Source organism: Leiobunum rupestre, chromosome 1 (assembly GCF_980474605.1).
Source record: "Leiobunum rupestre chromosome 1, qqLeiRupe1.1.hap1, whole genome shotgun sequence".
In the NCBI taxonomy this organism is placed as follows: domain Eukaryota; kingdom Metazoa; phylum Arthropoda; class Arachnida; order Opiliones; family Sclerosomatidae; genus Leiobunum; species Leiobunum rupestre.
In genome coordinates, this window is record NC_143384.1 from 41,977,439 (window position 1) to 42,002,318 (window position 24,880).

General features: G+C 35.0%; 1 protein-coding gene and 1 non-coding gene across 6 annotated transcripts in view; one reads left to right on the forward strand and one right to left on the reverse strand.

The window, feature by feature from the left end:
* The window catches only part of Pkc53E (Protein C kinase 53E), a 253,932-nt gene extending 235,945 nt beyond the window's left edge, over positions 1-17,987 (reverse strand). For 2 of the 5 annotated variants that reach the window (XR_016481799.1, XM_090180269.1), the window contains exon 1: positions 17,544-17,987. Coding sequence is in view for 4 of the 5 variants with exons in the window: in XM_090180269.1 (XP_090036395.1) it covers positions 17,544-17,740 (197 nt within the window). In the remaining variant the exon portion in view is untranslated. The remainder of the gene's footprint in view (positions 1-17,543) is intronic. The other 3 variants (XM_090180270.1, XM_090180267.1, XM_090180268.1) reach the window with 3 other exon arrangements.
* Positions 14,304-14,376, forward strand: TRNAK-UUU (transfer RNA lysine (anticodon UUU)). Its single transcript has one exon. It is a non-coding gene; the product is annotated as a tRNA-Lys (tRNA).
* Positions 17,988-24,880: the final 6,893 nt, after the last annotated feature.

The window sequence follows — 24,880 nt, forward strand, 5'->3', positions numbered from 1 at the left end:
TGCTACATATGCTAGGATCAACTACCCATAACAGTAACTAAGAACAATGTACGATACCATTATCCCCTGCTGCCATGATCCATGGACCAAAAACCTAAGGGGACTCGCTGTTCCAATTTTTTGACACGGTAGGCGTGGTCTAAATCGGAAGGCTTACTGAGGTACATCAGCCGCTTTCAAGCGCCTCAAGAATTCTGTTCAACTATCACTGCGATAATCTTAGTCTGGGCTTAGACAATAGTAGGTTTGCGAAAATCAGGGTAGGATTTCACTAAATATTATCCGCTAAACTACTCCTAGATTTTAATACTTTTTGGATAACGTAGGACTTATGGCGAAAAAGAAAAAGGTTGAAGCAAATTCTTAGCAGGTATATCCGCACTCATAACTGAATCCAAGGAAATAACACATGTAGTTAAGCTTTGGCACCTGACGGCGCCGCGCACTCACTTCGCTCGAGTGCTAGAAAACCAAATAAGAACAAATTTCTAAAATATTCTCAAAAGCGGTGGCTTATTCAAAAGGTAACTAAGTTTTCTATCTTTTGAAACCTAAATAACATTTATTACCTAAATAACTATAATAACATCAGTAGTTTAGCGGATACCATTAGGTAAAATTGTACCAAAATCAGGTTAGGCTAAGCTCATTAAATTAAAAATTTAGAAATGAAATTGATTCCAATGAATTTGATAAAAAAAAACCTCAGCCATACGCGGCTTACTGGTTATTTTTACTTAACACAATGGTTAATTACCATTACTTAAACCGTTAAAGAACCAATTTAAAAAAATGTCTAAGACTTACTAAGCCTAATAATTTAACCAACTACGTCCGAAATCGAGGTGTGTCCACATTGAACAAAAATTATCCGTGATTTTCCTATTCCCAGTTTGGACGGGTGCTTTTTAAAGCCTGAACAGCGAGTCCCCTTAGATTCTTGGTTCATGCATGATCCTCTACTTCTCAGAATGTAAAAGCCCTAAAAATGTCCGTAGCGCCATCTGGAAAATGCAAGTGGTTCCCCTAGCTTTGATTCAAAAATTAATGTTATAATTGAATATTTTAAAAATAATGATAATTACAAATGATTTGGAGATTCCATTTCCAACGAATAAATGAAAATTATAACCGCTAGAGGGCATTAGTCGATTCCCCGAGTTTGAGAAGTGTAGCTTCATGGAACCAGCAATTCATATTTTCATAGTTCTTAGTTACTTTTAAGCGTTCTTGCTACAAATCCTATTGGATTTAAAATGTTTTCGACCCGCATTTATTGGCAAACATGTCAGATAAAATAATTGACAGTGAAGCGCCTCCAGCGTTAAAATATGCAACTAGAAAACAGAATATAACGCGGCGGTCATACAGAGATGTTAAGCAGTTATTCATCGCAGTCGTTTTTTTTTTTTAATTAACAAATGTTTTTACGAAAAATCATAACTTAATGCAGGGACGTCATTTCAGGTTTTTTTAAAAGGGGGCAGAACTTTAGCTCCGGAAAAGTTTTTTATTTTATTTTATATTCCTTTTAACAATTCAATGTTTAAGCTTTAAAATATTTTCTCTATAACTATAACCAAATTGATAAAAATATAAAAAGATGTGAAACTAACATCGTTTGCGAAACTAATAACCGCATGGTTAATTAATTTATGAGTCAATGATTTGTATAATTTAACTGAGTTATTTTTTGCTAATTTCGTTCCATTAAATTTGGGTAAAATTGTTTATTTAATTGATTTACTTGGAAAATGACAGAGTCCTTTTTTCCAGAATATTTTCGGTATTTTTCCGAACAAAAGTTTTCATTTCATGATTAGTCCAATATATTGTTGGGAAATTTATTGTAGCGGCATTTTCGCCTCATTATTTCGAATCTAAAAGCAAAACTAAACCTCTAGACTAGCTTTAAACTGATTAACAATGTAACACTATAAATGTTTTTTAGTATGTTTACGGTTATTAGACATTTTATATCGATTAAAAGTTAAAAAACATTAAGAACCCTTAAAAAGTAATTTGTTTAGATTTTTCATTTTTACTTTATGGGTTTTTTTTTAGGGAAAATTAACAACACTAAAATATTCATAAATAACAAAAAAATAAACTTGGATATATACATTTTGACACAAATTTTAAGCGATAAAATATTTTGGTATTTACACGAGAAAATGATAACGATATATCATAGAAGTCACTAGTTACCAATGGCGGCCAACTATTGACGCATTCACATATTGCCTACAGGGAAATATTCAAAAAGGGGCGAAATCCACCCGAGGTACCTTCCTATTTAATAATGTTTGAGGTAGATGGCGACACTATAAAGTTTATGAAAAATAAACGTTTTTAAAATGTTATTAATTACTAAATTATAGTACTTTATTATATATATAATTTTTGTAATTCAAATTAACAATTAATTTTAACCGTAGTTAACACTCTTCGCCATAGATAGAACTATAATACGATTTTTAACTATCCAAACAGGAAAGATAATTTTGTATTTCAAATGTCGATAAAACCGCTCTCCACTAAAACTGAAAACTTTCAAACAATCGTTGAAAATCAAAATTATGACGTCATGTTGCTTACAGAGCGCCATCTACTAACAAATAACGCCACCACCACGTTACATCGGATGAATTTTACCCATTTAAAGTCGTCTTTGATTATAAATTGTAAATCGATCTATAGGACTGGTTCGTACGACAGTGGCGACTTCCAAGAAAGCTTCTAGCCACTAGTAATTTAACAAGTCCGTGCCACTTCACAAAGCAACAAACCAAGGCTGGAACCTCTTATTTCAAAGTCCGGAACGAGTTACGCGAGTTGATCTTCGACTAATTGGATCCGGGCGGGTGGCAAGGGGCCAGAGGTCAGGGTAAGAAGCCCCCCTACCGGTAGACGTTGGGAAAACACGCCATTGCAGTCGGAATGTCTTCCTCCTTCGAAGACTATCTTATAATTTGACGAAATAAAAATAAATTAACCTTAAAGATAATATTTTGCTGCTTCCAGGCCTCCCACCGAAATCTGAAAAAAATCGGAAATTTTTCAGGCTAGAAATAGGGTGAAATAGGAACCAAATTTTGAAAGGCAAGAACCAAATAGCGACCCTTTTAATAATAAATTAGATCTTTATTTAAACTTTAATTTTTACAAAAATTGCTTAAAATAGGACATTTCTAAAACTGACTTACTTTTAATTTGTTAAATATTTTAACACAAAAATGATCTAACTTTACTCAAAATTATACAGCTCACCTTTACGACAGGGAGTCTCAATGCATTTTACCGAATATTTCAATTTAGCCGAGCTAGTGGCGCCACCTAATGTAGTAAATTATAGCTATAAACGTGAATCGATACAATTCTGGTTCAATAATATAAGCCATTGGTACTTTTCAAAAAATTTACTAGAGATGGAATTTGGTCCCTAAATCACCCTATTTTAAGGTGGTTTAGGGACCCCGAAATCAACTACACTGAGAGAAAAATATTGGATAGAAATTACATGGAACTCCTGGACGCACAGTAGCCAGGAATGTTCTATATTTTTTACAGAAAGTTTCTTAAATATCTTTTACTTGAGATTCCTGTAATTTATACAAATAGCTCATAGTAAAATTTTCAACCAGAATCATTGTATTGTATACAACTGAAATAATTAAAATTTCTAACACGCCTGTAAATTTTACGGAATTTACATTTAAAAACTGCGTGAATATAGCCAGGAAATATTATATATTTTATTTGTTCTTACTACCTTTTTATAAAATAAGTTTATGTACACTAAACATTTCCGTAATTAATTTTTAACCAATAAGGTACTTTAATTGTGAAAAATATTCAACACAATTGTTAAATATATACCAATAAGCTCCAGCAGAACTAGAGCCCAAAGAAAGAGACATAATCACGCACACAACATAGTAATGCAACTCCTTGGCTCGGAATCCAGACACGTATTAAACTTAGTTCAAACCACAAACACTAACGCGATGAATTTGCATTTAAATGTATAAACATTAATTTGTTTTAATTTGATGGGTAATTAAAAATATGACTCCATTGGTGCTTTTACGAGAGGTCACTAAAAATCTTTTCTTCATATTAGTTGATTTACAACAAATAATGCATTTTTACGGATTATTAGAATATTAGTGTTTGGTAGCAATTCAACTTCGACCACAATAACTACAGGAACTACCTGTATTTTAACTACCTTAAAACGTCTTCATTTTTTACTGAAAACACATAGTAATATGTATTGAGCAAATATGTACATATATAACATTTCTACCATAGAAACTACATGGCGGTCCTTTATTACAAATATCTGAAACAAACCTCTAATTTTTACTATAAACAAATAGTAATATGTACTGAAGGGGCTTTTAGGTATTTTAGGGACTTGGTGGAAGCTCTGCACTTCACTTCCAAAACCGGATAACTAGACTTAAAATAGAATTTATTTTTCGGGGTTTTTCGAAACATTCAACCATAAAAGTGAAAATTTTTAAATTATGATATCTAAATGTTTTTATCAAATTTTATTGATAAGAAAAATAGTTTTACCCAAAAATGTTTAAAAAACTATTTTCAAACAATGCTGGCACTATTTTAAAATATGTAAATGAAAGTTCCAATGCCAAATAGCAGAAAATACGCGTAAGTCTATTTACTTGGTATTGGAACTAAAGTAGTTATTTTTAATATTGGTTAGTTATGTTGCGCGCAGAAATATAGTAACACCGTTTCTATTTAAATTGCGAATATGTAAAATGGGTCTTTTATTGGGCTTGGTAGAAAATATTTAACGTAGATTTACGCATATGCATTAATTATTGACGTTCTTTTAGAAGCGTAGTATAAATTTTAAAATACGAGAACAATAAGTTTTAGAAAAAACATAGTCTAAGCGTTATTTCAAATACGATAGTTCGAATAGAAGATTGTTAGTTTTTAGATTTTCCTCATTTTTGAATAGAATGTTCATATAAAAATATTAACAATTTCAATTCAAATAGACAATAGAATCTTTACAAATACTAAATATTCCAAAAATGAGGAAATTTATTGTTTACGCCAATTTAAAACACTTTTGGCGATTGGCGAAAAACCAAGCAAGTCTTTAAAACCAGGGTTTGTTTGATTAAATCAATTCGATTGAAATCATGATTGAAATCAAGATTAAAGTCATTATGTATTTTAATGTAAGAATAAAAAATGAAAGAATAGTTCCTTAAAAAATTAAAACGAAATCTGGGCAAACTAAGATGTTAAATAGTAATTAAATTCAATTGAGATTTATTTAATTCAAGATTAGCTAACTCATAAAAGTAAAATATCCGTTAATTATACAGGAAAAAGCGTCGTTAATTGTATAAAAATCAATAAAGGCAAAAAACCCGATAGAAAATCTTGACTAAAATATTTAGTAATTAAATTCAATTAAGATTTCATTTAATTCAAGCTTAGCTAACTCAAAAGAAAAAATAGCTGTTAATTACTCACGAAAAAGAGCCATTAATTGTATAAAAAAATCAACAAAATAAAAAAATCCGATTTAAATAAAAAAAATCGATTTATTTGATTGTTATTGAAAAAAAATCAAAAAAGTGCCGACCGGTTTAAACCTAAATATTACGGTAAATCGCAAAGCAAAATCTAACTAAAAAAATTTGAAATATTTCAATATTTTAAAAAGTTTAGTTTCGTGGGACAGACATGACTGCGAATGGTATAAGATAACCCATAATTTCGGCCAAAAATTCCAAATGAATTTTTTCTGCGCGCTTCAAACGGTGTATAATTAACCTTGTTAAGAGAATGAAAAAATTAGGCTTCATAGAAATTTCCATAAAATGTTTCCATTACGTTGTTCCTTCGCCAAGTTTTTATAGCGAAGCTATTGTACTTTTTACGACTGCGGGATGTAACTCAGCCAGCCAAACGGCCCTGGAATAAATCAACCAAGAAATATCCCGATAAAAGCACGCGGCATGTCTCAATCGTAAATCTTTGGCGCAATTGACAAATTTCCGGACAAAAATAAGCCAGGCCTACGTTTATCTCGAGCTTTATCATCGCGACGCCGGCGACGACTTTAACACTTGACACACGAGTTTTTATGAATGAAATGAACCTGCGGATAATTCAAGAGATTATACGCGGATCTTATTTTATATCCTGATTACATCATCAATTCATAAAACCCAGGGTTGGAAAAAAAACGGGTTTTTAAAAAAAAAAATCCAGACCAGTGGTTTTAATCGGTTATAACCGTTTTTTTGGTTATAACCGGCTAATATATAAACAGTACCTTTTACTTATGTAAGTAAAAATTGTCTGCAGTTATTGTCGTAAATAAGAAACTAAACAAATAAAGCGAAATAGCTATATAAAATAACTTAATTCTTTGATTTCCTCGGGAAATTCCCCCTATTTTTTGTTTATGATACGCCGATAGAAGCGTGGCAGCTGGACAAGAAAGAATATTTTCAACATATGGACTAGTTTGGACTGAATTACGTTAACTTAATTGGTTACGAAAGGCCGAAAAACTGGTAAAAGTAAACCGGTTTCTAAATATGAAACAAAAAAACAATTTCTAAATAAAAACTATTATTTTACTAAATATTCATATTGTATTTTTTTTTTTTAAGCCAAAAAAAATCTGGATTTTTTCGAGTGGCTATAACTGGTTTTAACCAGGTGGCTATAACCGGTATGGCTGGTTCTATGCCAACCCTGAGATTAAAACTTCACCAAATTAGACCCCTCCTCCGAACAAAAATCCTACAATTCAATTTCACATCCATCAAAAAATTGTACAATTTTAGGAAAATTCGCAAATTAGCCAATTTCACATACCTCCGGCATAAATTTCAACAACGACCACCTTCAACAAGAAAATTAATAAGTTGGGCAAGCCCAAAATATATAGTCCGGTGAGCCATGGACGGTAAATTAAGAGGACAGGTTTTCGATATCCTTCCACAGCGCATTTTATTTCTCCCCGCGTATCAATCAGCTCGAGAGACTCCGAGGGAGTCTTGCAAGGTCGTTTGTACCACGTGATCTTAAAATTTCAAAATGGCAATCTAATGCGGTTGATATTGTTACGTAATTTTTTGTGCTTTATATTTTAGTAATTTTTAATGTCGGTTTTTACACACAATCCTAAGAATTTGTGTGTATTAGTCTCACGTACAGTGTAGCCGATGCCGATGCCGATGCCGCCGTGTCGCGCATACCTCTTCAACGGTTAGGGCTAGAAGAGTCAATGATATCTCGTTCGAATGTACATGCATCACCATTGATAGCCTTTCATAAAGTTTTGAAATCGAAGCCCAAGAAGTTGGGCATTTGCCCAATTTACCGTTTTCGGTAGTTTCGCTTTGTGTGGTTGATATTTTGTTAAAAATTAAGTCCGGTAACGTTAAAAAAAATAGTATTGGATAGGTTAGGATTCAGTGGAACTACAACTTCGGTTATATAAGTAAATGTGAAATTTAAGTATAGTTTTCGGGGTTATTTACGGGACCCCAATGTCCGTGGTTTTATATTTCCGGCTAAAAGTCTACATAACGTTCCTTAAATTAAGTCCGATTTTCATGAAAGTTATATTTTTGAATAGCTGTGGTTTCCATATATCCTAGAATTGCAATTTCGTTCCTTAATTTTAATTATAAGTAAGGTTTTTTGGGCAGCGTATACGGAGCCCCGCAATTTCCAACATTGTAAATCCGCGTGTTTTTAGAGGTCTACGCGCCAGTTTCCTTCTGGCGTTTTTCAAGGCCGTTCAGAGTGCGCCGCGCTTTCAACGTATGACCAGAAGTAACAATTAAGTATGACACTGATTGACCTAGTCTTCGGCGTATGACCAGAAGTAATAAGTGTGATCAGAAGTAACAAATAAGTATGAAACTGATCGAATTAGTCTTTGCCTAAGGTGGTGCCTTGGGTATTAGCCTAGCTGATTATTAATATTATTATTATTATTATTATTATTAACCAGAAGAAATAAGTGTGACACTCAACGGCTGACTAGTAGTAACAAATAGGTGTGATCAGAAGTAAAAAATAAGAGTGACACTGATAGAAGGAATCTTCGATGCTTTCAAAGTATGACTAGAAGTAACAAATAAGTGTAAATATGTATATATGTGTGACCGTGGATATATTTTGGTTGTGATACCGGCGTTGCAGGTTGCTGTGAATAGCTCAAACAAACTTAACACATTAGAAGGATTGTGTGTATTCTGACCGTCGTACGTCTTGTTTAATTCAATAAAAACTATCAACTGATAAATTAGTATATCATATTTTATCTATAAAAACGTGAAAAAATACCTTTTGGCGTAAAAACGTACTTCGTGTTTATTTTTTGTTTTCGAACAGTATCGTCCACTCTTAGCGATACTTGTTTTTTTTCTTCAAATAACCTTGGCCGACTCCCTTGGTGTGATTGGTTTGCGGCGGCTAAAAACCAGGCTTTTTACCGATCCTCTAAAATCTACTATCCATGGGTGAGCGCACAAACCTAATTTTCAATTCTCGACAACTTATTTTTACATTCTTGATCTTATATAACTTATCATCGAGACAAGATCAATAAAACGTTTCTTTTCTAAGGTATTACGATATTGTAGAACATGTCGATAGATTGATTAATTAATTTATTATCATCTAATTATTACCAATTGTTGAAAATTAATGACTCAGTTCATAATATTTATTTGTATTAAGGTAACACACGCAGTTATTCACTCAGACCACCTACCTCCAACGGGACTAGTAATCTTATATAAGTTTTCTCATAGTAAACAAAAATCGAGTGCTGCGACATCTGTTGTCAGTTTTTACAAGCTTTGAAGTTGCTTCGTAAATTAGTATTTAGTAAAAAAATGTTTAGCGAATTATTATGAATAATTATTTATAAAAAGACCTTTAAAATTATAATAATGGCCAAATGATAGCGCCACCAAAAATTAAAGTTTGTCGTAAGGTAACGAATCATTTCAGCGTGACGTTACGAGTCCTGTTCGATGTAGGTGGTCTGGAAAATAATACCCTTAAAACGAACAAACGCTATAATATCTTCGCGTCATTTGCACTAGAATTTGAAACCTAAGATTGCAACAGACTATAGTTAAAATTAAGTCACGTGCCTCAAACATCCCCCCCACCCCTTCACCCAGGGGTCAGAGCGTAAGAAAGGGGGAAGTAAGTCAAACGTCGATTAGGGTTAAAAACTGGGTCCGGCTTCGCGAAGCCTTATAGAAATCGCGAATCAAGGCTGAGCGTCCATTTCTGTACATGGCTGCCGGGTTCGGACGCAAAAAGTAACCTGGCAATATGGTGCGGTGTTTAGAGACGAGTGTTAACCTGGAGGACCGGCGAGCTCCGAGAGACGGGGTGTGCATGTCCGTAATCTCTTCCGGCCTTGGTAGTCCGCCGACCGAGGCTTAGACTTTTACAAGATTGAGCCGGCTTGGAAATTAACTTAGCGGGCTTCCGGCGGGGAAACAGGAGCGCGCGCTCGCACACCAAGGCTGCGTTCTGCAGAGTTCGAGGGGATTTTCACCTAAGTCCCGGAGAAAAGGGTTTCCCTTCAACTAGATCTTGTCTCTTATTAAATATACCGTACTTATTTCTACTTCAGGAGAAAGAGACGATTTTTAGCGTCGCAACCAAACACCCTCTCGCAGTGATGGGCACCCCTTCTCTCATTGCGAGCGCTTTTGTTATTATGAGTGAAATTGAGCGGCCAAATGTTTTTAAAAGAGCGCGAAACTAAAACAGAGGAGCGCCGATTTTACCGCTCAAAAAAGAGCGGAGATCGAGGAGCGCCGATTTTACCGCTCAAAAAAGAGCGGAGATCGAGGAGCGCCGATCGAGCTGAGCGGATATTTGACGAAAATGCCCAACACTTCCCTCTCGCTCGAACAATACTCTCCGCCCCTTTAAAAATCATTTTATCAGTCCAGTATCTCATTGGTTCCCCCATTTCATCCGCCCTACAACGCCCGGGAAACGCACGGAAAATTATAGACCGTGGCACCCGAGTATCGTCTTGAAATTCATTCTCCTTCGTATAAATATATACTTGGGTCTTATTAAATATTTTCTTGGAGATTATGCAACAAGCGTAGTGGGGGTAAAAAAAAATGTCACAAATTAAAAAGTACGGGATTTGTAAAGGGATTTTTCCCTGGATTTGAATATACATTTTTACGTAATTATATTTTCTTTTACCTTCGAATTTTAATAGAAATTTAAGAAATTTTACGAATTTATATAGCATTTCTTGACTATTTTTTTTAACTAGAATTATGAATATTTTCTTTAAATTTTATAAATTTAGAATTTCCGTTAATTTGAGAAGGATTTTTCAGCTTCCTTTTAAAGAGGTTTTTTTTTTAATTTCAGAATACAAACAAAAATCAACGTGCAAATGTCAGATAAATTTTTAGCTATTTGAGGCGCAAACTGAAAATTTTTGAGGCTTCAAAGCATGATTTGAGTGTTGATTTAAATATAACTTCAACCAACAAACCGATGCAAATAATTACAAACTCCACGTTTTAATTAAAATAAAATCAATCAATTTTTTATTTAAATCAAATTTTCTTTATTGTATTGAATTTAATTTTATACAACTAATATCTCTTTTCCGGTATTATCAACGGATATTTTACTTATATCAGTTAGCTAACCTCGAATTAAATGAAGTCTTAATTAAATTTAATTACTATTTAATGTTTTGGTTTGCTTAAATTTTTTAATTAAATAAATTATTTTTCGCTATATTTTTTATTCCTCCATTTAAGTACATGGTGTTATTCAAATAATTTTTTGAAAAAATCACTCTTTTTAAACATGATTCGTACGAAATTTTCTAAGTTAAAATCCCAGACTTAACCAGGTTATCACTGACCATTTTTGGTAATATTACTGGTAATTTTTCTTAGGTAAAATACAAAGTGGGACGTTTTTAAATATCACAAAACATGAGCGCCCAAGAGAAAATAGCTAATTTTTATCTACGATGCAAAGTTTGTTGACTAATAAAATCCCAGAGTTATCCCCGACTTTTTACGATAATATTTAAATCCCCGACTTTTCCCCCAATAGGGACAAGGCACTTGACGCCATTTTGAGGGAGGGAAACGTCACGACATCGTACCGTTATAGCTAATTTCGCGCGCTTTTCCCCCAGTGGGTGGATTTTCAGGAGTGTGAGATAGAGCGTAGTGACGTTCTACCTCCCCCAACTGCCTTGTCCCTATTTCAGAATCCCCGACTTTTCCCCCAATTTCAGAATCCCCGACTTTTCCAGGTTCCGTGCGAACCCTGTTAAATTAGCCAACTCTGAATGAGACAAATTAAACCCCTAACTAGAAACGCTTAGGGAGTACATTTAGGGAAAACAGTTGCTACGCCATAAGAGTACGCGTTTGCCCTACACGTTCTCTAGCGGCGAACTTAACCCCATCTACAGAGCTTCATTTACGGAACAAAAGTCAGCGAAACAACTTAAAATTCTTGAGAATAACGAACGAAAAAGAGTAGGCCCAATTAATAAGGCCAATAATTTTCGGCCCCAACACACAAACACGAACGGGACCTTGAGTAGGGATAACACTACGCAGAACACGGTGACAGTCCTCGCTGGTAAAATGTCGTAACTTCCAAAACTTTTAAATTTCGGATCCGGAAGTTCATTCGTAGGTTTTGGGATTGTGTCCTTTCCAGTGGCGTCGCTAGGGTGTTTTAGGCGGCGCTTGAGCCACCTGAAAAATATCTGAAGCGCCACCTAAAATTTCTGAAAAGCGCCTCCTAAAATTAAGACTTTTTCCAATTCACTTTGCGAAATGTTTCTTTAAACTTAAAAATGGTCATCAAAATTTCATTTTTCCTAGTCGGTATAAATGTCTCAAACCTTTTTCGGAGCCCCCCCCTCCCCCATATCACTCAATGGGACGCCCCTGACCAGTGCTTATGGCTTAAGCGCCACCAGTTTTGAAATCCTGGTGACGCCACTGGTCCTTTCAACTTTAATTTAAAAGAAGGTGCGATTGAAAGCAACAGTATTGATAAATATACCTTAATGAATTTATTAAAATGAACAAAAATAGTGTAGCCTTTACAATTCACAGTACACCCAAATTGAACTATTTGTTTAATATTAATAATAAAAATTTGTTCCTCAGTTTAACCACCAAGGTTAAAAATCAATGATATTCGTAAATCAAATAAACAACCTGATTTACATCGAAATAGATTTTATCAAATCAATCTTGTATTTCTCTATTAAACACTTACTTCAAAAACACTCTAGGATTTCCCTAATTTAGCCAGTTTTTCATATTTTTTAACAGTAGTACCGGCCTATGCTTTCCCTGAACAATTTAAAAAAAAACCCTAAAATACGGTTGCTTAGAGTTCCAATGTTTTTCCACGCAAATAATTATTTTTTTTTGCATAAATCCGCTTTACCATATTTTTGCATTAATATAGCCGGGAGAATAAAATAGACACCCCTCCCCCTCCCCAACAAAACACGCATTTCTTGATTGGAACACAAGCGAACGTTATGCGCAAGTGGCAGCCCCCTGTATCCCCCCCCCCCCCCCCAGGCATATACTTATTAAATATCAACAGCACGTGGCCGCGCGCACTACAACTTGGCGCGCGCTAGCTTCGGCATGACAGAGAAGGGAGGGCGGAAAATGTTTTTCTGGAGCGCGCGCGCCTCTCCCCCCTCAACTTCGTCTCTATATGACGCAAATTGATGGACTAACGCCCAGCTGGTAGACAAAACGACGTCACTACGCGCGCGGGAAGGGGCGGGGTTTAGATTCGCCGACATTCGAAACGGAATCGGGAAACTGTAAAAGTCTAAAGCTTGTTTTCCACTGGCGCACGCAACGACGCGTTCCTCAGCTTTGAAACGTTCAAACGTTTTTACGCGCGTAAAGAAAATAACATTATGACGCGCGCTAGTGGAAAACAAGCTTTATGTAGTGGGATGGTGAGATTTCGCGTTGACGTTATCGCGGGAGTTAGACTTTTCTTCGGTAGCACTGCTAATATCAATTCAGTTTTTGTTACAGCCAGAATCGCATATAATATACATTTCTTAGAGAAAAGTATATGTGGTTAATGTTATTCGCTCGAAACACGTTCCTTATACGGTTCCCGTGGTTTTCTCAAAATATGTAGGGATGCAACGATATATCGGCTATTCGTAGGCAATAATATCGGCCGATATTAACAAAGTTATCTATCATAACAGTAGTGTATATGATAAAATCATTGTAAAAGACGGTTCAGTACACTATCATACCATTTTATTCTAATTTTCCATTAAGAAACGTTTGCAAGAGCATATCCGAATATGTTTATTTACATTTTACGTGATACATATTTTCTATCAAAAATCGAATATCGTTGTTATTTTATTTGTTTCCACTCGTAACCCCCTGTCTAAAGAAGGATTGATCTAGCTTCTGAAATATTAAATTAAATATTATCATTAGTTAATCGATAATTTTCTTATTTTAAAATGTTATTCTGAAAATATTTTTCTAGTATCGGTATCGGCCAATATCGGTTTCGCTTAAGCCGATATTACAAAAATAGGCCGATATAGAGTTCGGCGTTTGGATAAAAATTAACCACTTATTTTTATCCATAACCTACAATTATCCGAAAATATAAATTATTTTTTGCATGTTAAATGTTAAATAAACAGTTAACCAAAATATTTACGATTAATCGAAATTTTGTCAGTTAATTTATCTGTTACGCAGAGCTCTACGCCGATATGTCGGTGCATCCCTAAAAATGTGGGGTGAAAAACGTCATATCAAAAGTTGAAAACTTTTTCTTCCAAGTCCTGTTTTAAGAAACTCGTTATTGTTTCGAGCAAACATCATTAGAGGTACCGAGAGTTGGATACTTATCTCTGGTATTATGTACTTCTGGTCATACATCCGCGATTTGGTGAGAAAATCAGGGCTGTGAAGGTACAAGTTTCATCTTTTCTTTTATCTCGTAAGCTAATAGACAGGTTAAGGCACCCCACCCAAACGTGTACGGGGAAACTTATTAAAAGTGTAGACGTATCATTACGTGGAATCTTTATCCCTTCAAGTTCCCACGTCGACGTTTTCGAGAGGTGGCTTAACCCGTCAATTACGTACTTCTAAGGCGCCAAGTTTGGATTCTCAATGGAGAAGAAGCTGTTCACTCATTAAAGTGAGAAGATAGCGCTTCATCTACGTGCCCGGATAGCTCAGTCGGTAGAGCGTTAGGCTTTTAACCTAACGGTCCAGGGTTCGAGTCCCTGTTCGGGCGGATAGCTTTTTTGGGCTATTTAATTAATTTAACTACTTTGCTAAATTATCTTCCTAAAACCATATGCTAAGGAATTATACCAAATTTAATATATTCATTTTAATTAATAAAACTATAAATTACACATTAATTTTTATTATTAAGACTTTAATTATTAACGTTAATTTGGATTAATCAAACTATAGAATAAACAGATTAATATTAATTTTAATTAATATCACTATAGAATAAACAGATTAATATTAATTTTAATTAATATCACTATAGAATAAACAGATTAATATTAATTTTAATTAATATCACTATAGAATAAACAGATTAATATTAATTTTAATTAATATCACTATAGAATAAACAGATTAATATTAATTTTAATTAATATCACTATAGAATAAACAGATTAATATTAATTTTAATTAATATCACTATAGAATAAACATTAATATTAATTTTAATTAATATCACTATAGAATAAACATTAATATTAATTTTAATTAATATCACTATAGAATAAACATTAATATTAATTTTAATTAATATCACTATAGAATAAACATTAATATTAATTTTAATTAATATCACTATAGAATAAACATTAATATTAATATTAATTAATATCACTATAGAATAAACATTAATATTAATTAATATCACTATAGAATAAACATTAATATTAATTAATATCACTATAGAATAAACATTAATATTAATTAATATCACTATAGAATAAACATTAATATTAATTAATATCACTATAGATTAAACATTAATATTAATTAATATCACTATAGATTAAACATTAATATTAATTAATATCACTATAGATTAAACATTAATATTAATTAATATCACTATAGATTAAACATTAATATTAATTAATATCACTATAGATTAAACATTAATATTAATTAATATCACTATAGAATAAACATTAATATTAATTAATAGAACTACAGAATTATACATTAAGCATTTTAATTATTATTTATTAACTTTATATTAATTTTAATTACTAAAACTATAGAATTAGACAATTTTAATAGAACTATTTAATTATACACTAATTTTCATTACTAAACTATAGAATTATACATAAAAAAATATTTAATGGAACTATAGAAGTATGCATTAATCATTTTAATTTACTTAATAATAATTAAAAGACTTCACGCCAAACTATTTTGATAAGTTTTGAATGCCACCTAGCGGCTGTTTCGATCCCATAAAAACGATTACCATTCTTACCGACCGGAAATATCGCTTAATTCAGGGTTACCATAGAGATGGAGGGAGGAAATTTTTAACAAATAACTAAAAACAGAAATATACCAGTTCATATTGTCAAAGTTAATTCGTGGTTATAAGGGTTGGTTGATTTAAATTAATTAAAAATTATCGATTTGAATAGCGGTATTAAATAAATTATAAAATAATTTTAATAAAATGAAATCTGAGAAAAATCTACACACCCAAACCCTAACTTCCTGGATCGAGTAACGTAATATATTATTATAAAATAAGATTCTTCTTATAAAAATAACGTAACATACCCCATTAATCCATCTTGAATTTTATAATAAATTTGTTGATGGCCCCTTAAACGCGCTTAAAGGGAATATAACCTGCAAACAATCTTAATGGAAGACCTTAATTTTTTTTTAATTTCCCTGTACAGTGGCGCCAAACATTTCTAAAGCCAAAGGCAAGAACGGACAGAGCTGCAAACGTCTGTGTTCCACCCGAGGTTATATTCCCTTTAATGTAATAAATATCAATATTACGTTGCCAAACATACCTTTTACATAAACCGTATTCATTAAAAACAAAATACTTTCATGTTTTTTTTCTAACAATTGCCCTTAAGATTATGAACAGTTAAATTAATTTCATTAATCTGACAATTTTCAAGTTTTTATTTTTATCAAAAGTTAAATTAATTTTCTTGAGGTTATACTTTAAATGTTTTATCACGATGTTGGAATTACAACGTTGAAGTATTTCCAAAGTGTTAAAGATTCTATAATATTAATAAATCATAGAACAATAATAAAATTACAATTAAATTCCCCAAAATGTTTAGAATAAAATTTAAATTAAATAAGATTTAGATATTTAAAAAAAACAAGGAAGTTACATATTAAATTATAAAAACTAATTTTAAGTCAAAACTCTTTACTAAATTTATATTTAAATTCCCGGTGAATAATAATAAAGCCAACATGTTAAAAAAAAATATTATTTCCCGTGAAAGAACTTATTCCAAAACCAAAATTGGGAAACAACGATCATAGGCTTAATTTCAACACCTTTAAAAAAAAGCCTTTTTAAAAAAACCCAATTTTTTGCTTTTTAATGACCTAGCAGAGCTCTATCATTGTTTACATAAACGTGTATCTACTTCATAACCAACGGGATTTTGGTTCTAAACGGTTCCTAGCTCCCTCGCCCCCCAACCAAGCCCGAATTAGCATAAGCGTTATCAAAAAAAATATCGTTATGGTGAGAATAAGGATAATTACTTTAACAAAGCGTTTAAAATTAAGTATTCTGAAGTTTAGTTCAAGGCGATAACGTATTGGGCTTTTACAAGCGATAAAAAAGAATACTTTACTGGTAGCTAAAAAAACTATTTTAAAATGCAATCAATCTCGGATCTTGTGACGCAAGATTTCCTTAACACAAACGCTTAAAATATAGGGAATAATGGGTTTAATGTTGAAATTATTATTATTATTTAAGTTGGGCAACGCAAAAAATTGCCCGCGGTTTGCGTAGCGTCAAATATTTCATAAATTTCACGTTTAAATAAAACTTAAAATTTTCGATTGCTGGGACGATTTAAAATGTATCGAGCGTTTTTCAGTTATATTTTCAAACGAGAATGTCCACTTAATTTTTATATTAAGTAACGCGTCCAATTTACGATTATAAAAACATAACCTTGGACGCGCGGCCCAGTTCACCTACTTTCGCTCCCTAAGAGTGGGTTAAAATTGAGCTCGTTGCCCCCAAAAACCCGTTGGAAGAAAAATAAACGAGGAAATATGAAGAGTCGCGCGGCCAGATCGAAGGTTCTTCGGCGTATTCTCGGGCGAAATCGTTAAGCCTCGGCGCATCGGAAAGGAGAGGGTAGCCCCGTTACTGATAAAAAGTCTCTCATCACTCACCAAATAAAGTCCTTGCAATGGCTGCAAAACGTCGGTTGCTTGAAGAACCGAGGCATAAACTTGTGATCCTTGATTTCGTAGACATTCTTCTTCTTCAAAGCACCTTTTCTAGCGCGGTAACGAACTGCCCAATACGACTGACCATCCGTCGCTTGTTGATTAGTCTCATCAAACTCCGGGCCCTGATCGTCGGCCATGTTTCAGCCGGGGATGCGGCGGACTCGAAGCCGAGGCGAAAACTCCGACGCAAAAAGTTACAACACCGTCGTCGTCGATCCGGGCGACTCGACCTTCCCCCGAAACTAGCTTTCGCAGCACTGACACACGCCACACGGCTTCGCGTTTGAAGAGCGCCTCTCGCTCGGAAACAGGAAGAAGGCTACGGCGCACGCGCCGCCAATGCGGGTTCATCATTGGCCGACATCGATCCGGCGGATGGGGGCCCGAAAGGGGAAGGCGAAGGGATCCTCTTCGTTTACTACCGAAACATTAATAATTCAGGCCTACGCCAGGCAAAAATAATAATAATTTGTTTTACAAAAACACGACGTTTTATTTAGAGGTGAAAAATGTCCATAATTTTAACAAGCACTAAATAGTGACTTGCAGGTCCTGGCTCTCGGAAATTTTACTTCTTGGCGATTTCCTTGAAGATTTTTTATTGAAGCGTCTATTACTTGCATGAAGAGGAACTTACGGTTAAGGTTGACTTATGAGAAATAGGATGAAAAAAATTGCGAATAAGTAGATTAGTCCATTATGAAAAGGGATAATAAAGCTAAAACCTAAGCAAATTTGAAGAAGTTTAAAAACTTACTAATAGCACGTACCGATAGGTCTTCGAGCAAACAAAAAGACGCGAAACTCGGACCAAATAGATCTTCGAGTGAAAAACTAAATTAAATTAAATAACATAGTCAGAAATTCCAACGGTAGACCGGTTTCGTCCTATTAGGGACTCGTCAGTACCGTGCGGGAAATCTGGCTCGCGACTATTACACCGGAAAGAGAAACTATAAGCCTACACATTTAAAATTTCAAAATTAGTTGCATAGAAACGGAAAGCCGAATAGGGGGAGAGTGGTGGAGATAAGTATATACGCAATGTTAAGTTAAAAGGAACCATCTATGGACTGCATTGTAAAGGATGAAAAAATTTGCGAATAAGTAGATTAGTCCATTATGAAAAGGGATAATAAAGCTAAAACCTAAGCAAATTTGAAGAAATTTAAAAACTTACTAATTAGAAATAGGCGCTTCAATAAATCATCCTCCCAGGAAATAACCAAGAAGTAATATTTCCGAGAGCCAGGACCCGCAAGTTATTGTTTATATAGTGCTTGTGGAAATAATGGAAACTTTTCACCTGTAAAAAGAACGTCGTGTTTTTCCTAAGCCTTAATATGTCCAAAAACGATTGTTCCTGCCGTCTAGGAGCCACAAACACAAGGAGAACACAGCTAGCGTTTAAACACGCTAAGGAAGCACTTGTTGTGTACAAATTTCATTTAACGAGCCTTTACGCTGAACGTTTTACGGGCGGGGGGGAGATAATTTCCGAATTTTCCCCTCCCGACGGCAGCAGGCGCTCAACTGTCAAACCAATGAAAGCTGTACACAAGAATATCTATGATTTTGACGGGTTGCGTTCTCCTTGTGTGGGGTGCTCCTAGCTGCCATAAAGGTGAAAATTTTCCATTATTTTAACAAGCACTATATACTAATAAAAAGTTTTATATACAACGTTATTTCAAGTGCCCAAAATTTTTTTGTGCACTTGAAATAACGTTGTATACAGGGTGTTTCAGAAGTCAGTGCAATAAATTTGAGGTGTTATAGGGGTTGAGTAAAGATGTTTGACTGTCTTTGTCGCGATCCTCCGCGACGAATAGGAAAAGCGCTAGAGAGCGTTAAAGTTTGGCCTAAAAACGCCTAAATGTAAGCTTTCAACGAACATAAGAACCCAGATAGAAAACCGGTTTTAAAGGGGTAGTAGTAAATTTTCCTACTCCCCTTTAAAACCGGTTTTCTATCTGGGTTCTTATGTTCGTTGAAAGCTTACATTTAGGGGTTTTTAGGCCAAACTTTAACGCTCTCTAGACAAAGACAGTCAAACATCTTTACTCAACCCCTATAACACCTCAAATTTATTGCACTGACTTCTGAAACACCCTGTATATAATCAAGAATGTATTTATTTATACCTAGGGAGAATGTCTATGTCGAGACGGTTTTTAGCCTTTCTCTCAATCCACCCGTTGGTCCCCCCAGTACGCTCCTCCGCTTAAAATAAAACGAATAGTCCCGGTATTTCATTGGCTGCTTAAAATTTACGTCACCTAACGCGATGGAAATCAAACGTCGGTGACGTTTTGTCTTTCCCCCCGCCCGGCGATTGTCGCAACTTAATCATTCTTCCTAAATATAAATAAATACATTCTTGATATAACTTTTTATTAGTATATTTGCGCAAGTCAAAGCTAATATTTTAACTTTTAAATAAGCACTATATAAATAGTGACTCGCAGGTCCTGTCTCTCGGAAATATTACTTCTTGGCGATTTCCTGGGAGGATGATTTATGGAAGCGTCTATTGTAGCAGACGCAAACTGCCAGACAGTTTTTAAAACGGAAGTTTATAGCCCTGTATATAAAATGTTAGTCGGGCGTCCCTCTAAGGATTTCTTGGTCCTTGATGTACCTATCAGCAATAAAGCTTTCCTAGCTGAACCTTACCCATTCCACGATGAAAAAAACTCGAAATGGGTTGGACATTTCCGCTATATTTTATTTCCTTTTTTCATTTAGCTTTCAAATGTCAAAAGAGGAAAGAGATTTCAGGGAATTGTCTCGTTTCAGCGAGGAGCTAAGCTCAAACGACCGCCAAGGGCTAATACATTCACAGCGAGACACTGAGATACTCTTTTCAAACTTTGCTTTGAAATATATTTTATACGTTCTCATTTTTAAAACCCCGTAATAAAATGAGGCAGAAAATATATATTATCGTTCCTTCAGCGGAATTATTGCAATAGACCTTTCCATAAAATGTTCGTTACGGTAAGAGGGGGAAGGAAAACTGGGTTTGCAAGGATGATTTAGATCAACATTATAGACGCATTCAGGAAAATATGCAAAAAGGGGTGAAATCCACCCGAGGTACATTCCTATTTAATAATGTTTGAGGTAGATGGCGACACTATAAAGCTTATGAAAAATAAACTTTTTTGAAAAGTTATTAATTAATTACAAAATTATAGTACTTTAAATTCTTATTAAAAATATATAATTTTTGTAATTTAAATTAACAATTAATTTTAACAGATGTTAACACTCTCCGCCATAGATGGTACTATAATACGATTTTAAACTATCCAATCAGGGAAGATAATTTTGTATTTTAAATCTCGACAAAACCGTTCATCACTAAAAACTGAAAACTTTCAACCAATCGTTGAAAATCAAAATTATGAGGTCATGCTGCCATCAGAGCGCCATCTACTAACAAATAACGCCATCACCACGTTACCTCGGATGAATATTACCCCTTTAAAGTCGCCTTTACCCCTTAAAAATTGTAAATCGATCTATATACAGGGTGGACGCCTCAGCCGTGGTTCAGTCTCGGTACTTCTCCTAGTTCACCCGAGTGCTGCGGGTGGAACACTTCTACAGGCGCTGCCTTGGCTATTTAATCCGTTTTTAATTATCCATTCTCGGTCTTTATTTTAATTTTCGGTTTAAATCGTCGTCTTCTATCGCGGAAACCAAGTGCGTAACTTTGTTCTACCAAAATTAGTTAACCGATAATTAAATAACGGATTAAATGTCCAAGCAGCGCCTCTAGAAGTGTTCCACCCGCAGCACTCTGGTGTACTAGGAGAAGTACCGAGGCTGGACCACGGCTGAAGCTTCCACCCTGTATATTACTCCTTGTTTTTACCCTCGCTCGATTCTTGAATCTTGAGCTCGATATGTCGTCTGCCAAGGTTCGTAAAAATTCTTGTCGTCTGCTAACGAGTGTAAGAATTTACAAAACACGCCGGATTAAAATTAATCCAAGTGATATTGTTAATTTGGTTATATCAAATGTTTAAAGTATAAAAGTATTTCGTTCATAAGAAAAGAGGATTTAAATATTTAAAATAACGAAAAAATTTGTACGGTTTCGATGATGTTTAACAGATTATTGCCTCGTGAACTAAGGCTTAACATTTCATTGACAGCCACAGTAGTGTATCAGGTAAATATTGTGGTTTATCATAAAATACTAGCTAGTAAATATCTGAGTATTAACAATACTTTCACAGAGTTGATACGAGTATTGCAATAATAATTCATTTAATTAGTATCGAAAATAAATTAAAATCAGTTTGAGCTCCGATGTCTCTAAGCCTAACCCGAGCTCCGTGTAAAATGTTTGGGGAAATATTACCGGAAAATGCAAAAAGTACAGCCAACTTATTGTTTGGTTTTAGCGAAATTGGTGGTGGGTGACGAAGAAAAAACAGTGGAAGCATGTAGAAATATTTTATGGAAAGGCCTATAGGCTTCGTTGCGTAGATTAAATTTTGGTTAAAAGTATTGGCGTTTAGCGGTCGAGTTTTAAAATGCTAGTTCAAAATTATCTCTGTACAACAGCTGGACGTTTCAGCCAGGCAACAATGAAATTCAAAAGTCTTCTGCTATTTTCTCACATATTTAGTTGGCGGGTATTAAGGCAGATGGCGCTATGTTTCGTAAACTCGAAGCCTCGAAATGGTTCAATAAAACCGCTTCTCTTTTACTAGGTGGTTTATTTTCGCTTGTTCCGGGATTTCGGAGAATTATAAGAAGAGTTAGGCTATGACGTCATTTTACCGCGATTCTGTGGTGGCGAATCGCGATAAAAACGTTTTTCCAAAATGGCTGCCTGTGGCCTTTTTAACAGATAAATTCTAAACCGATTTATTCCTTTACGCCTCCTTTTCAGAAGGTGTAAAAAGAGTAGCCCTAATACTCCGGAACAAGCGAATAGTTTATGGGGCGGGGTAATTCTCATCCCCGGAACAGGAGAATAAAACGTTTTAGCATAAAAAGAGTATTCTTTTAGTCCGAGAACAGGCGAAAAGAAACCAGCTATAGTTTTCCACCCTCCGTAGCCAATGCGAGATCTATTCGCCACCGAAACCAACATCGTAAACGAAACAACCGCACAAATTATGTAAACATAGATGCTGCAACCTCATCCGATATGGAATTTGTATCAATCAACGAATATCCTGTTCACCATATTCAGTTTGACCCATTGAGTTGGGAATATTAATCTAGAAGTACAATCAAAACGTCGGATTTCAGTATTTCGCGAAACAAGTTTTTAAAAAATAAGAATACTGCCGTCTGCTCCCAAATGACGAGAAAACTTTATCATTCTACCCGTGGCGCCGTCTATCTCTCAATGGTTCGTTGTAATAAGACGCTTTTTCCGGCAAATTTTTTCTCAAAAATAATGGATGGCGCCACGGGTCATATGATAACGTTTTCTCGTCATTTTAGAGGAGACGGCACATTCGTAATTTTCAAAAACTTGTTTCGCGGGGAGCAGATTTGATTGGATCTCTAGATTAATGGTTTGACCAACGTCAACTTAACGAGGATGATCCCCCACCGAGAGAAATTACTTGTTGTCGTTTAAATGGAAAATAATATAGTTTTGTAGTTGATTCTGGTTCCGGAGACATACAATCATATTCCAAACACGACCGGTATTGAGCCATTCTCAAAGACGTATTAGGGAAAACTAAGGTATATGTTGAATACGACACTAAAGAAGCAACATTACCTCTTTCGGTTATACGCCACAACCAAGAGAATCTTTGCAGACGGACGTGGTTATATTCCAAACACGATGTGATACCATCCGTAATAAGAAAACATGAGCGTATTAACGTCGTAACCGCCCCACAAGAGCTTTCTTTAGAACATTTCCGGTATATCCGACTACTAGGGATGCAACGGTTCCACTTTTTTGGACTATCTCGGTTCCGAATCCGGTTCCGGTTCCTAAATGTTTGCTTTATCGGTTCCGGTTCTTAAAATTTTAATTTATCGGTTCCGGTTTCGGTTCCGGTTCTCAAGATTTAGAACCGATCGGTTCCGGTTCCTAAACGATTCCTATACGGTTCCAGTGTGTTTAGCATTAAAGTTAAATGCACAAGCAATTCAAATGAAATTAAAAAGAAATAAAATCCACCACATTTATTTATTTAGAAAATAAAATTTGTTTTTGATGAATTATATTTTAAAAATAGTAGCTTTCTCAGTGACGTATATAGCTATGGGTTCGGGGTCCTCCCGCGTAACTGTTTTTGGGGTCCCTTATAATTAAGGCCGAGTCGCGATTATCGCCATCTAGAGTTAAGGCTAACATGTATCACCTTCTACAATTAGATTTAACACGTATTTGCATTTTAAATTTATAAAACGCTTAAAAATGGCTTTAAGCCGTAAGTGAAACGCAGCGCCGGCCCTAGCCCTTGGTCAGGGTAGAGCGAGATATTTGTTTCTATTGTTGCACGCCGCCCCGCGCCTCTCAAAGGGAATTTTTGCGCCCCTTTCCACCTGGCCGCTGTCGTGGCGCCTAGAGCGACCGCTCCACTTGCTCTACCCTAGGGCCGGCGCTGCTGAAACGATTAAGATAAATCACGGCAACCAGCGTCTGGAGCATTAAAAACAAAGGTTCTGGTAGAACTCGGAAGTCTGGAGTTCAGACCAGGGCCGTAGCCAGGACATCGATATAGAGCGGGCGAACCATATTTTAGGAGGGGCGAATTGTCCCAAAAGGGGGCGTCGGAATTGAGTTGTAGAAAAGGCTAGGTCGGGCGAAAGAGATTCCCCCCCCCCCCCTGGCTACGGGCCTGGTTCAGACTCCCAAGTCCTACCAGAATCGTGATCTAGATGACTTAATGTAAAATAATTAAAACAATTATTGCTTCTATTCTCTCGTAGGGAACTCACGTAAGCGCTTTATTTGTTTATTCAATAAAGTAGGGTAAAAATGAAATCTACTGTTTGGAAATTCTCACGGTTTCATCGTTTCAAGATGGAGGGGGCGGGGATGATGTACTTTTAAGTTTTGGGGAGACATTGCCTTCCCTTCCGATCCTCATTTCAGGGGCGTAGGAACGTTTTAGAAGTTGGAGGGGCAAAGAGAAACGAAACGGGGTCTAGGAGCTTAGGCCCCGATGTAGAGTGAGTAATCGGTCGCGAATGTCATTAAGGCATTAACAGTAACAACAGTTATCATACGAAGTGTATTTTAGTCTTTAGAGTCGTTTATGAATTTAAGATACACAAAT